The 14,405-nt window shown below is 45.9% G+C and overlaps 1 protein-coding gene across 1 annotated transcript in view; it reads left to right on the forward strand.

The window, feature by feature from the left end:
• The window catches only part of KLHL12 (kelch like family member 12), a 594,063-nt gene that overhangs the window by 254,772 nt on the left and 324,886 nt on the right, over window positions 1-14,405 (forward strand). Inside the window, exon 7 of the mRNA XM_085600332.1 lies at window positions 3,926-4,032. Within this exon, the coding sequence (XP_085456458.1) occupies window positions 3,926-4,032 (107 nt within the window). The remainder of the gene's footprint in view (window positions 1-3,925; window positions 4,033-14,405) is intronic.

Consider the following 14,405-nt stretch of genomic DNA (forward strand, 5'->3'; position numbering starts at 1 on the left):
TGTCTGGTGTTCACCAGTCAGGAACCCACCAGAAAGGGCACTCGGAGGCCCTCAGAAGCTTCTACATTCCGGCAAGGAACTCGGATTGCCTATGTTGAGATTCTTTGTAGATGGAGGGTGTCAGAGGGCTTTGATGGACTGCATTTTGGGACTGATGGTCTCCTCTATCGAACGAACGAAGTGGGAATTCTAGCAGGGGAACTCTGATGGTGTCTGGATGTTTGTGTAGTTGAGTGGGGAGGCACATGATGGTCTTTAATAGTGAGTTGAAGGCATAGGAGGGAGCAGGGTGAGGGGCTCTGAAAGCTTGGTGTGAGACTGTGGTCTGACTTATTGGTCCTGAAGTGGTTGTGATAGGAGGATGAAAAGCTTTTAGTGATTTCTGCAGAGCCGGCAGGAAGTCTAGAGGGTCGCCAAATGTCACTTCTCCTTGCAGTTGGCCATGGCAACAGCGCTCACTCTATTGTGCTCATTTTGACCGAGGCAAAATCTGAAGATAGTATGGCACAAATGTATTGACATCACAGTTCTGTGTTCCCACGGATTTAGACTTGGATGTAAATGTATGGCCTGTGGTACCGTGTTTCTGCGTATTTTTCCAAATAAACTGAATTTTGCTTTAACCAGCCCTTTCACCAGCAGAATCCGGGAAAAAAAATCAGTTTTTATTCATAACATGATGTATAATTAATACATTACTTATGCAGTATTACTTTATCCCTCCAAATTAACAAAACGGGGAAAATAGTGGCATTATGTTAGTGCAGATTGTGGCTATAAATTGATGCTATAACAGCATTCCACAGGAAGTTATTAGTGATATTTACATACAACAGTGCTTCCCTGGGGTACAGTAGTGCACAATTGGAGGTAGTGAACATAAGATTGCACCGTAGGGGGCTTCAATATTGCACCATGTTATGCTGGCTATGAAAGCCCATCAAAACATTCAATTTCAAAGGTTTGAATCCCAACAGTGAGGTTTCAAACCTTCCTTTTCAACTGGATCCAATGAGTACCATTGAGCTGACTAATATTAAGAAATATAATATGGCATTCAGTTAGTGCTGTGTGCCATGTGAACAATTACCATAATTCCTTATTCTCTTGCTTACGGTGCAGTTTCACTATGGAGGTGTCGCAGATTTAAATATGCAGGCTAATAGGGGGAAAAGTGCTTTTGCGAAAAATTGTTGGTTTTTAATTTCAGTAGTGCTTTTATATATTTAATGGTGCGATCCCAAATGTACACATCTCGTTTATAATTGGGCAGTTAAGGTTGAACCAATACTCCGAGAGAGTGGCCCAGTAGTTTGTGGAGACCACTGCATCCCAACAGTGGCTACCGCTTACAATCCAACGCCAGAAGGGAGCCCATTTGCCTTGCATTAGGGCCCATGGTGGCCTTGCTACTCCACTGTGAAAGCCAGGCTTAGATCCTTATCTTTGTGAGTCTAACAAGATTTTGCAGAGTACATCTAGATATTGTAAATATCAAGGTATTGATACAGCACGTGGTGTGTGCTAACAGTTATGGGCAACACAAGTGACTTGTGGCACAGTGAGACGAAGTAAATAGCCCAATTAAAAGTGAAGTATGGCGAAACTGGGGAGATTTCCTTGATCCTCATCAACGTAGGCATTAGGCTGCAACTGGAATCTGGATTTATTTACAATAACAATTTGTGAAATAATGTAAATGCTTAAAAGTAAATTTGCAGGAGCAATTCACAAGCTGTTTACTCAGAGAAAAAGTAAGACAGAGGGCAGTGACACATCCTGAACTCTGCTGCATTCATAAGTTCATCATAATGAAAGTACTTGCGTATTCAGAGCCCTACTGTTATCAGAAAACTAGTCTAAACAGAGCTAATTCATAAGGTATGCCTCTCTATGCAGAGCATATAACATTAAAAATTTCGAGATAAATCAAGTCCTGATATGTTCAGATTTCTGTCTGATCAGAGCCTTCCTGGAATCCATCCACTGGCGTAACATGAGCACGAATTTATGATGTTACATTGCATACATTCACAACGCGGTAGTTTACATCGCGTTCGTTGCAACGCAAGTCGTTACAATGATTTGCGCTTGACTTAGGAATAGTAGGATTTACTATTCCAACTCCAGTGTGTGGAACGGTAGGGAAGGTGTTGGAATAGTAAATCATACTATTCCTTAGTATAGAGCGCCATCCAGCGCAAGTCGTAATGACTTAAGTTGTAACACCCGCATTGTAAAGGTCGTTCTCCCATGAGCACTGGATTAATCAGTAAGGCTATTAAAATATTTGATATAATGCGAATCTTGCTATATTGTCACCTTATTGGATGATGCCGCTTAAGACCAATATTTTTTAACAGAGCAAGCAGATGTCTGAAGCATCTAGTTTTTTAAGGAAGTAGACTTCTTATCAAATTCTACACCCCTGGGTTGGGAATGTTGCTGTATGTTTCTCCCTCTATTGTATGCACAAAAATAGTATGATGTGCTGCATGATTCATATGGCCCCCAAATAGTTTGGTTTTCAGAACCACGAGGCCTATCAGAGGAACTCCACTCTGTGTACCTATTTGGGGGAAGGTAGTCACAGAATAAACTAGCAGTCATTCGAGAAATCATGAAAATCTCTGAGGTAGCAATATAATGAGAGCAAGTGGCTCATGTTTGTTCATTGAGTGTTTGGAAGGTGAATGAATCAAGTCTAGAGCAGTCTTAGTTCAGTTAATTGTCCCACATGTAGCTGTTTCTCACATTCAAGTGGAATCCTGCAAATCCTATTAGCGTGCCTGGTGCATACAGGAAACCTTTATTAATTTCTTTTCGAAAATTGTCAAAATACCTTATTTCATGTAAGCCACCTACATCCATCATTCTCGAACTCCATTCACATTGGGATTTGAAAAGGAATCTATATATTCTGGTCCATTAGCCATTTGCTCCCCTCACTACCAGCGGCATGACACAGGTGATAACAAAGACAGCCATTTGAGTGTTGATAGATATGAGACTCAAACCCCTGGTGCTGCTTACACAGTGATCTGTTAAGTCACGGTTGTTATTAAGATATAATCTTATAGGTAAGTTCACCTTTGTTTGATTGTTGCCATTTAGAGTGGCTGCAGCGCAGGTATGTCGGGCACAAAACTTGCTCTCTAGAGCAAATGCTCTGGTTGCTTTTACCATGTGTGAAACATCTTTGTCTAAGTGCTCAGGGGGCTTTTTAGAGGTGCCATCTCGCTCTATTTATTCCAGAATTACACTTTTCAGACTGTTCAACTCTCTGTAATGACTCATTTATTTAAGGGGGTAGGTTGGGCTTTCTGAGCCACTTACTTGAGTAACTTGGGCTTTGCTTTTCTTTTGATTCTTAAATACTTAGAATTACTTTGCTCTGGTTCACCCTTTTGTAATTATAACTACACATGGAAAACTGTGCTTCAAGTTTTATTGTCTACTGGCCTATTAGATTTCAGTCCAATGGCCCGGAAAGCACTGGTGGGGTCAGTAGACTTTTATTGCTCTGAAGAAAATGAAATGCTGTTTTAGACAAATTCCAACGGGGGTGGGATCTGGACCTTGTCTACAGTCCATTTGAATGCTATTGGATGAATACATTTACAGTTGTAATTGTTGTTTGGGGTTTCTTCTCTTGGCATTGAATTATTAATATATTTTGGAATTTGATTGTTTTCGTGTTTGACACACTCCTTTGGCAATTTTGTGAAATGTATCCAATTATTCATTCCTTGTGATACTGGTGCAACTCAAATTAGTTTAAATTAAAATAACTGTAGTCTTTTTGCTACTGAAACATGGAAACAGCAAAATGCTTCTTAGATAGAGTATTTGCAGACCAGCTGTTCTTTAAAAGACCGTGTTTGATTGACTTTGTGTTGATCGCTATTCCATGTTTTTCTTGCAGGGGCTAATGAAGTGCTACTTGTAATTGGAGGTTTTGGGAGCCAGCAGTCTCCAATTGACATTGTAGAGAAGTATGACCCCAAAACCCATGAATGGAGCTTTCTGCCGGTAAGAGTAGGCGATGTACATTCTGAAAAAAGCACGTGTTTGGGTGTTTCTTTGCTCAAATGAGGAACTCTGTATTGAATAAGATGCAGCATCAGAAAGGTTACTGCTACTTGTGTGTCCAAGAAACAATACTGTTTTATATGTGGTTCAACAGCGCAGTGCTTTAATGCTACCCAGGTGTGCTGTAAATCTCATTTGACTCTGCAAAAATGTGAAGAATAAAAATACATAAAAGGTGCTCAAGTTTTAATTTTTTAAGAGAACTTGAACATTCAGTTTGCAAACTGCTATTTGGATTTTGAAATATACCTGGTTGGTTGGCTGTTTGCCGTGAAAGCCATTGCACAATATAATGGTTAGCAAACCCAAATCATACATTTGTAAACTTGAAGTATGGAGCTTTGTAGGAGAGTAGAGAGCACACACCAGCCCTTTCCTTTTTTTTTTTTTTTAAATTAAATATGCCAATTTGGGATAAGCCAATATTACCATGCTTTAAGGTGTGAGCACATGCAATTTAGCACTGGTATCAGTGTTCAGAGTCCTAAAACCAGCAAAAGCAAAATCAGTACAAATGGAGAAGGAAGGCAAAACGTTTGGGGGAAGACCACCCTAAGGCTGACATGTGGGCCTTCGCCTCCAGGACCCCTTCCATCTCACAACCTTCACCATGTCTCCACGGTGACCCTCCGTCTCGAAATCACATAGGAGCAGAGACTACACCTCTGACCTTTTCGGCCCCAGAACATCAAGGAGGAACCCAATCCACATCAGTCAACGCATATGAGGAGGCTTTCTCCCTCAACGAGAGCCTCTGGCTCTGGTCTGGAGAGTGAGGATCTTCCAACAGCTCAGCCAGCCATGAGTACGGTACTCCTTTCCCCTCACCACCACTCACAAGCTGTGCAGCACCTTTCCATGGGTCGTCCAGCCACTCTTGAGCACCAGAGACAGGCTGCCACTGCCTTCGGGCCATGGTCAGGGCTCCTCTACCTTGGAGCGGAGCTGACCTGACCGTCGGAGCCGAAAACTTTAGTGGCGAAATGGCATCCGAGCCGATTATCAAGATCAGCCACGGCGTCGCAACAATCAAGCTGTTCCTCCATAAACTCCAAGAGGAGATCGAAACCCGACAGGAACACTTGATGATCAGTCCCACACAGGCCGGATTCTCACTTGCCCTCCGGGATCTGCTGCTAAGCTGTCTAAACGGCAGCTGTTCTTCGAGGCAGCTTGGGCATGTCACCTCCACCCAAGCAGCGCAAGAAAGTGGACAGGGCTTCTTTGCACTTCATCCTGCTCCACAGCACTCACCCCCCGCCACTTCTCCAGGTGACCCTATTTACCTCAGGGGTCACCTCACTCAATCATGGGGGAGCCAGGTTTGGGGATACCTTTGACACTCCTCTGTACGGTGATCCCTGGGATACTTATGATGTTGTTTCACAGAGGGACCCAAATCCTGACCTGTACCCTGCATGTCCCTCCTCTCCGGACGACTCTAGGTCTTACCATGAACTGATTGGTATGGCTACCTCCTTCCACATGGTGGGTCTCCACACTGAGCCTTTGGAGGAGGGCTTCTTTTTGGAGACCCTCTCCTCCATCCACTGCTCCGCTCAGTACCTCCCCATGCTCAAAGGCATGCTGTCACACGATCACATCCGCAACAGGGTCATCACACCTTGAGTTGAGAAGATATACAAATCTTCCCCTACTAACCCCCCTGTAAATTTATGGCCAGTTCCCCTCGACTCTGTAGTGGTCACCACCACCCGTAAGAGGGCTAACTCTCAGGCTACTGATGATGCCACTCCACCAGCTAATGAGAGCAAATGGATAGATGCTGCAGGTAAAAGGGTAGCTGTGCAATCAGCCAACCATTGGCAGATTGCCTATTCCACTGGGCTGCTTTCTAGGTATGATTGTGCTCATTGGGACAAGGTGGAATAGTTCCACCAACATCTCCCAGAAGAGCACAGGAAAAGGGGCTATGAGATTGTGTCAGAGGTAAAGTAGATCTCCAACACCACCACCATCGGCGGCTCACTAGATGCTGTGGACACTCTTGCTAGAGAGGTCAACTCCATTGTCCTATTGCGCAAGCATGCCTGGCTCTGTATCTCTGGCTTCAAGCAGTAGTCCAGCAAAACCTGCTCAACCTGGCCTTTCGAAAGCCAACATTTGTTCAAACCGCAGATTGACCAGATGTAAAAAATAAAGGAGAAGGTGATGGGTACCCCTTCATACACCCACTCCTCGCTGCTCCTTTCGCCGCATCCCCTACTGTGGAGGCTCAAAGACCACCTCCCTTGAGGCCTGCCCCTCGTACCAATGTCCACAGGCCCATTAGTTGTCTCCCAGATGCTACTTTAGAGTGTCCTACAGAGGCAGCAACTTGGTGGCTCCCCCAAAGGAGCTGCCATAACCTCTACGCCCTGACTTGCTTCTCCTTCCCACGATCATACAACACCTGTTGGGGGCATCGCTTGGCGGAACGTCACCTCTGACCAGTGGGTATCGGATATGATGGTTATTGTCTGGAGCTCACTTCTGTGTCTCCCAGCATTCCACTTCGCAAACACAAACTCTTTTCGGAATAGAAAAGGTCCAGGCGCTCCTTCTCAAAGGGGCCATAGAACCCGTCCCCCACCATCAGCAGGGCACAGGAGTATACTTTCTGTACTTCCTAATCTCCAAAAATAATTGTTTTCTTTGACCAATTCTGGACCTCAGGCCCCTCAACAAAAATATTATTTCAGTGCTTCCATATGGTTACTCTTCAGGATGCAATAAGGACACTTCATAGCCGTTCTCGACCTGAAGGACGCTTAGTTCCACATACAAATCCAACCAGCAAATCTCCGGTATCTCAGGTTTGTAGTCAGACGAAAGCATTACAAGTTCAAGGTGCTCACGTTCGGGGTCACCACTGTATGCAGGGTGTTCACTAAGTGCCTCGTGGTGGTGGCTGCTCATCTGCGCAGACAGGGCGTTCATGTCTTCCCCTAGGTGGACGACTGGGTAATCAAGAGTGCTGCTTGTCAAAACTGCAGTGAACACACTCAGAAGATCACAATAAACTTCCTTCACCAACTAGGGATTTTCATCAATGCTACAAAATCCCACCTTTAACCCCTCCAGATACAGCCCTATCTGGGGGCAATCCTCAACCTCAGAAGTTGGCATGGCTTATCCAAATGCTGCCAGGATACATTCCTTCCAGGCACTAATACCTCCTTTTCAACCAGGCCACCAAATCACGGACAAGACAGTCATGTGCTTCCTTGCATTAAGGCCTCCTATATTGCCACAATGCTTCATGTCAGGTTACACATGCGTTTGTTGCAGAAGTGTTTGGCGCACCAGTGGTCCTAAGCTGAGAGTCATTGGGGTGATCTAGTGTTGATCAGCTGCTGCACTTCTCGCTCTCTGCAGTGTTGGCACACCAACAAACTGTTGCAGGGGCACCCTTTTCTCGAACCAGCTCTGCAGAAGACCATTACAACGGACGCCTCCCTTACGGAACGGGGTGCGCACTTACAGGATCTGACTGTCCAAGGCCAGTGGGAACACAGCTACCAGAATCTACACATCAATTACCTGAAACTACTAGCTGCTCACCTTGTGTTGATGGCTTTCCTTCGCCACTTGATTGGCAAAGTAGTCCTCATCAAGACGGACAGCGTGACAGCCATGTACTATCTTCAAAAGCAGGAGAGCACCTGGTCTCCCCTGCTCTCTCTCCAAGCCCAGAGCATATGGTGGTGGGCTCGCCAACACAAGATCCATCTGATAGCTGAGTACCTTCCGGTAGTGGACAATGACTTTGCCGACCTTTGTAACGCGACCCCCAGGCTCTCCTGCTATCAGGAGCAGGCCACCTTCCTGTCTCCCCTACTTTTCGGCAGGAAGACAGGCAGGGAAAATTGGCCAGCCCAGAATGTGTGCCCGCCTCTGCCAACCCCAACCTTCTGCTGGGGGAGGTGAGGTGAAGCCCACTCTTCAGTGCTGCCATCAGGCACTCTTCAATCAGGAGTAGGGATTGTGCCCAATCGCCCACATGGGCTGAGCACACCAAGGGTGTAGTCACCCTAAGGTCAGTAGCCCATTGGTTACTGACTTCGAGACCCCTAAAACACCCCCTAAATACAGTATTTAGGGGGCAGCTCTGAACCAAGAAGACAGATTCCCGCACTTACGAAGGACAAAAGAAGACGCCCAGCAGAGGAGACTGCAGAGAAGAACTGACTTGGCCCCAGCCCTACCGTCTCGCCTGCAGTTTCCAGAGATACTGTGCCAAAAGTCACCTTGTCCTGCAGCCAACGACCTCCAGAACCCTGGGAGGACTGACTGCCTTCAACAAAGACCAGATCTCCTGTCAACAGCAGCTCTGTTCAAAAGAAACTCCCAAGACGGACTCTGAGCCTGCTAAGGACAAAGAAACCGACGCCTGGACCACCACTGCACCCGACGTCTACGGCCCGAATCCGGGTGGCCCACCGGTCTCAGCATGGTCCCCCAGCGCTTCAGAGTCAGTCCACCGTGGGTTGACCCATCCAGGACTCCCGACGTCGCCTGCAGCCCTGACACGTAGGCCACCCCAACTGCGAGTGGCGTGGTAAGGTGAAATCTGACCTCAAGACACCCCTGAATCCAGTCACCCTTCACCCTGGAGAAGAGAAGCTGAGGTGCACCTACGTCCCTGAGCCTTCCAAATTACCTGCCCAGCTGTTGGCTCCTCCCAGAAGACTTCCTGGACCAAACCTGCTGCCAAAATACAGAACCGGCAACTCCCATCAAAAACAACAGGGCACCCGACGCCAAAACAGCACCCTGCACCCGGCTGCCCATGTGCCGCTGTGGGTGCACCTTGTGTGCTGAACTGGAGCGCCCTGTGCACTGAGCTTAAGTCCAGTTGGTTTGCTCCCACAACCTTGTGGCCTGCTCATGAGCAGCCACCAACTGGAGGCCCCCTATCCCCCATTGTATAACATTGGGCCTCTGCAATCTACACCCGGCCGCCCTAATGCAGCTGAGGGTGCTTTGAGAGTGCATCTTTGACCCTGGTTCTAACCCCAGAAACCCAACTCTCAACACAATGTACTTGCCTGTAAACCTATAACTCCATTTCCTCCCATAGTTTTGCATTGACTGCTTTTGTTAAAAAATTGTTCTAAGTGTGGAGTTGGTTTGTATGGAACTCTAAGAAACAGCAGAATATACAAAAACTGCTTTACTTCACTTTTCTCTAGGAAATGCCCCAGTGTGATGCCTCATATCACACTGAGTCGAAAAAGTACTCTATAAAGTAATCTGCAAAGTAATCAAAAGTAATCTAACAGTAATTTCAACTGTATTCAAAGCATTTACTAACCTGTAACAGTCATTTTCATTCAGCGTGCATGTATTGTTCAACCTGTCTTGAAAAGTACCATTTACACTTACCTGTGTCAGGCTTGCTTGGTTCTAGGAAATAAATATAACTAAAAAATATTTTTAGGCATACAAATTGGTCTGAGTTCAGTCTTTGAGTGTGTGGCATCATTTCTTGCCTGAGTGTGTACAATAAATGCTTAACAATACCCTCTGATAAAGCCTTACTGCTTGCCCACACTACCACAAATAGAGAATAAGGTATTATCTACTTTTACCTCTGCCTACCTATGGAGTTCCCCTGGACTCTTTGTACACTATACCTTACTTTGGTATAGTATATACAGAGCCAGATTCCTACATCCATGCTGTCCAGGTTCCCATTACCAGTGTTCATTCCCTAAAACTGTACCATGATTGTCAGCTTCAGACCCCCAGTAGGTCCCTAGTAAATGGTACCCTGATCCCTAGGGCATGGTGACTGAAAAGAGTCCCCTAGGAACCCCTCACCGGGGCCATACTGACTGCCATTTTAGCCTGCATTCCTTGGTGAAGACAAAAACGACAGTAGTCGACATGGCACACTGCCTGTGTACCGTGTCCAAGCAGCACTGCCCAAGGTATAGGTAAGTCACCCCTCTACCCGGCCTTAGAAACCCTAAGTCAGGGTGCACTAGATCTCAGGGGTGGGCATAGCTGCATAAGCAGATGTGCGCCTACAATATCTAATTCTATTCCTCAATATTGTGAGTGCCACGAAAGCCATAGAGAGTGCATGGGCTTGAAACTCGACAACCTAAGTTCCCCTGCACAATGATGGCTTAACTGAACTCAGGAGTGTTTTTTGTACTAAACAACTCCTCCTAATAAACCAACACTGATGCTAGTGTTGGATTTATTGAAACATGTACTGAGAGGGCACTTCAGAGTTGCCCCCTAAAGCCTACCAACCCGGATGTGGTCTCTGACTGGCTTTAGTCAGACTGCCACCACCAGACATGTTTCTGGACACCTGGGTAGAGAGCCTCTGTTAACTGAGGCCAGAACAAGACCCATCCTGGGCAGATGTGTCACCCCTCCTCCCCCAGGATGAGAACAGTGCTCGAGAGGGGAGCTTCAAAGCCCTGGCTGCCTTTGTAATGCGACCCCTGGCTCTGCTGCTAGCAGCAGATGGCAGCCCCTGTTTCAAACCCCCACATTTGGCGGGAAAACCACAATAGAATAAGAGGTCTGCCCCCCTTCACCAACTCCACCCCTCAAGTGCTGAAGGCAAGTGGCCTACTGGTCCAGAGTCCACCATAGGCTGACCCCTGCTGGACTCCTCCTCGATGTCTGCAGACTCAACTAGAAGACTGTGACCTGCCCGGTAAGATTTTGCCAACGCATTAGGACACCCCTGCATCCGAAGCCCCTGGGCCTTGGGGACCTAACCATCGGTGTCCCTACGTCCCCTACCATTTTTACGTACCTGGGCAGCTGTGAGTTTACTTTGTCCGGCCTGAGCCTTTAATCGAAACTGATCCCCTCCTTTGAAAAGCATTGGGCGCTCAACGCTGTGTTGGCACTCTGCACCCGGCCACCCCTGTGCCGCTGTGGGTGTAAGTTTGGTGCTACCTTGTTGCCCCCCCCCCCCCGTGCTTACCTTAAATCCAGGAGATCAACCCTAGGAACCTCTTTACTCACCTGTGAGCAGTGCATCGTCAATCATCCCTAGTCTCCATTGGTTAACATTGGGCGTCTGAACTAGACTGTGACCTCTGCACTAGGCTGCCTCTATTCCGCTGGTGGTGCACCTTTGGTCCCAAATTGAGTGGTGCTGACCTTAAACCCGGAACACTGGATTCGCAACTTCTGTACTTACCCGTTATACTGCATTCTTGTTTTTCTTCCATAGTTTAACATTGCAAAGCTTTAAAATTGCACTGTGTCCACTTTTTAAAGTATAAAGTATTTTTCCTGAAAAAGTACTTACTTTTTGCGGACATCTTGGTCTTAAAATAAATCTTGAAAGAAGCTTATTTTTCTAAAATTGTTGAGGATCTCCTTTTTGAGTCGTGTGTAATTTATCAATCACTGTGTGCATAATAAATATCTTACACTCCTCTGTGTTGGGCCCAAGGCTAAGGCTTTTTGCCCATACTCCCACAAATAGAGCACTTTGAGCTTATATTGAGGGCTGGGGGAATCTCTGGACTCTGTGCACTGTATAACCACTTAGTGGTTTACCATATACATAGCCAGCTTCCTACAGGTAGTGTCACAGTTCCACCTCAATCATTCCATTGAACTCCTGTTTTTTTCCCCTCAACCGGACTCTGTTGCGGAACGTGCTCTTAATACTTTAGATGGTAAACAAGCCCTCATGCATTATATTGACAGAAATAAACCCTTAAGGAAGGCGCAATAGCTCTCTGTTGCTTTCTCCAAATCAGGCATTTCAAGATGGATTGTAAAATGCATCCAGACATGCTATGCTAAAAAGGACCTTGCTCTTTCTTTCTAGAGCCTACTCCACTCTAAACAAAGGAGCATCTATCGCCTTCCTTGTAGCTGATATCTGTGATGCAGCTACCTGGTCCACACCACATACTTTTGCTAAATATTATTGTCTGGATGTGCCAGCCCGCCAACAACCGAATGTTGGCCAGGAAGTATTCCATACACTTTTTCAATCTACTGCAACTTCCACAGGCTAGGCACCGCTTTCTGGGAAGACTGCTTTCCAGTCAATGCACAGCTTGTGTAACTAGAGCCGCCACCCATGCCTCGAACGGAAAATTTTATTTAACCAGTAAGCATCTATTCATGGCATTTAGTGCTGTAGATTCACATGCGCCCACCCTCCTCCCCCGATGCCTTTGACCGTTGCAGTCATCCTTGTATCTTACTTTCCTCTTTCTTCGCATCAACATTTCTCTCTACATTGCTTTGCTTCACATTCAGTCCTCACCTGCTTTACGGGAAAACAACCGAACAATGGAGTTGATGGCCATGCACATTGTCAGCAAGAGGAGGTGTCACAGTATCTCCTGACTGGAAAGACTTCTGCGAAGAAAAACAGCTTTTACACATTCGTGCCCAACGCAGATGGCAGGAGTATGCACAGCATGTGAATCTACAGCACTACATGTCATAAACAGATGCTTACTGGGTAAGTAACATTTTCCTTTCCAGACTTACATAAATTATTCCCTCGAAAAGCATTTTTCATCTCGATAATCAATTACATACTTGTATATGTGAAATCTTTTTTGTGATCACGCTCTATAACTTCAATTGTTTAGGGAATTTCAGACCCCTAGACCAGGTGTTGTATCCTACACAGTGGCACTCACCCTACACAGAGTTGGTGAAGGCCACAGGAGTAGCATTCCTGTGTTATATTGTATAAGGGGCTGTAGATCAATAAGAAAGTGTACAAGGGCAATTCGCTGCATTCCCAGACCCCCCCCCCCCCCCGCCCCTCCATTGGCTAACTGCAATAAGGAAAGCCTCCCCTACTTTGTCCTAATGCTGGGGAGGGTCTTTTTAATTAACTCTGTCACACCACCCCGCCGAGGGGCGGCTAAAAAATAATCACTACTATAGTATGTGACCTAGCAACTAGACTAAACTTATGTGGGCCTAACTTTGGGCAAACACACAAACAGGTCCGCTGAGACCCCTAGCCCCTCACTCCTCCTCTGATTTCCCCCCTGCTCTATTCTCATTTAGAATAAGGGTGCAGCAGTGGGTGCCTGCTTGCATCTGCTCCTGTGGGACTTAAACAGTGCTGCAGTGCCATGTAGAGGATCAGGTGGCACCCATCCCTGCACCTTCTTTCTCATTGTAGCTGAGTTACTACTATGGTCTTGATAGGGAAAGTGACTATTGCACCTTAATTTTTAAACTTCATGGCTTTTTGAGATGTCATTAGTGATTTCATCAATTATGTAATTTAGCGTGTCATGAGTGATGCAGTATGTGAGTTCATATGCGGTGAATGACGGAGCACAACTTAAAGTTTGTTTACTAAACTGTAACTGGGGAATGTCAAGTTTTTCGGTTTTTAAAACTTTAGGCCTTATCTCATTTGAGCACCTATTTATAATGTCACTTTAACCTTTGGTTTTTTTCAGTGATTTTTTTTTTATGTGAGCTTATAGCTTATTACTATCCCTTGTTCAGTCGTCACTTTAATCTTTGTTTTATCCAGTTAATTTCTCTGTTGTTTTTTTAATTTTACACCCATCATCCCGGAGAACGGCCAACCCCCACTGCGCACCGACTTAGGTGGAGAGCCTATCAACACTATGGAAGCATCCAAACCCTCCCAGGTGCCCAATCCACTACAGACCACCAACCCCCACTGGCCGCAGCCTACGGCTTTCACTATGGTGACTGGCTGCAGAGTCTGGTCTATGACCAGCCCTTTTAATTATTTTTTTTGTTTTAATTTTGTTGGTACTGCGGTACCACAAGGAGAGTGCTGCACTGGGTACTGCTTGTAGTGCAGCTCCGGCTGCCTGAAATATACATATTCGTAGCATAAGTGTCTGTAGATACACATGCTATGTATGCTCCTGACATCTAGTTTTGGGCTCAGACATTTGCAACTTGTTTTTCTTTAAAGAAGTCAATCGAGTCATGCAGTATTGTGGCTCTACTATAGGATGTCATACCGCTCTTACAGAAAGTCGATTTCATGGCAGCTCTCAGCCTAAAAGACGCATAATCCCACATTCCATTACATCCTTGTCACCACCGCTATTTGAGGTTCATGGTAGATGGAGATCATTATCTGTTCTGAATTTTACCGCTCTGGGTCACCATGGCACGAAGGGTGTTCACAAAATGCCTAGATGTAGTAGCTGCTCATCTAAGGAGACAAGGCATTCAAGTCTGGACAGTTGGCAGATAAATAGTTCAAACAAACCCAAGTGTAAATAGCATACACAAACCACAATCAATCTTCTCCACAGACTGGGATTTACAATAAACCCAACAAAATAAGGGAT

This window comes from Triturus cristatus, chromosome 1_2, assembly GCF_964204655.1.
Source record: "Triturus cristatus chromosome 1_2, aTriCri1.1, whole genome shotgun sequence".
NCBI lineage: Eukaryota > Metazoa > Chordata > Amphibia > Caudata > Salamandridae > Triturus > Triturus cristatus.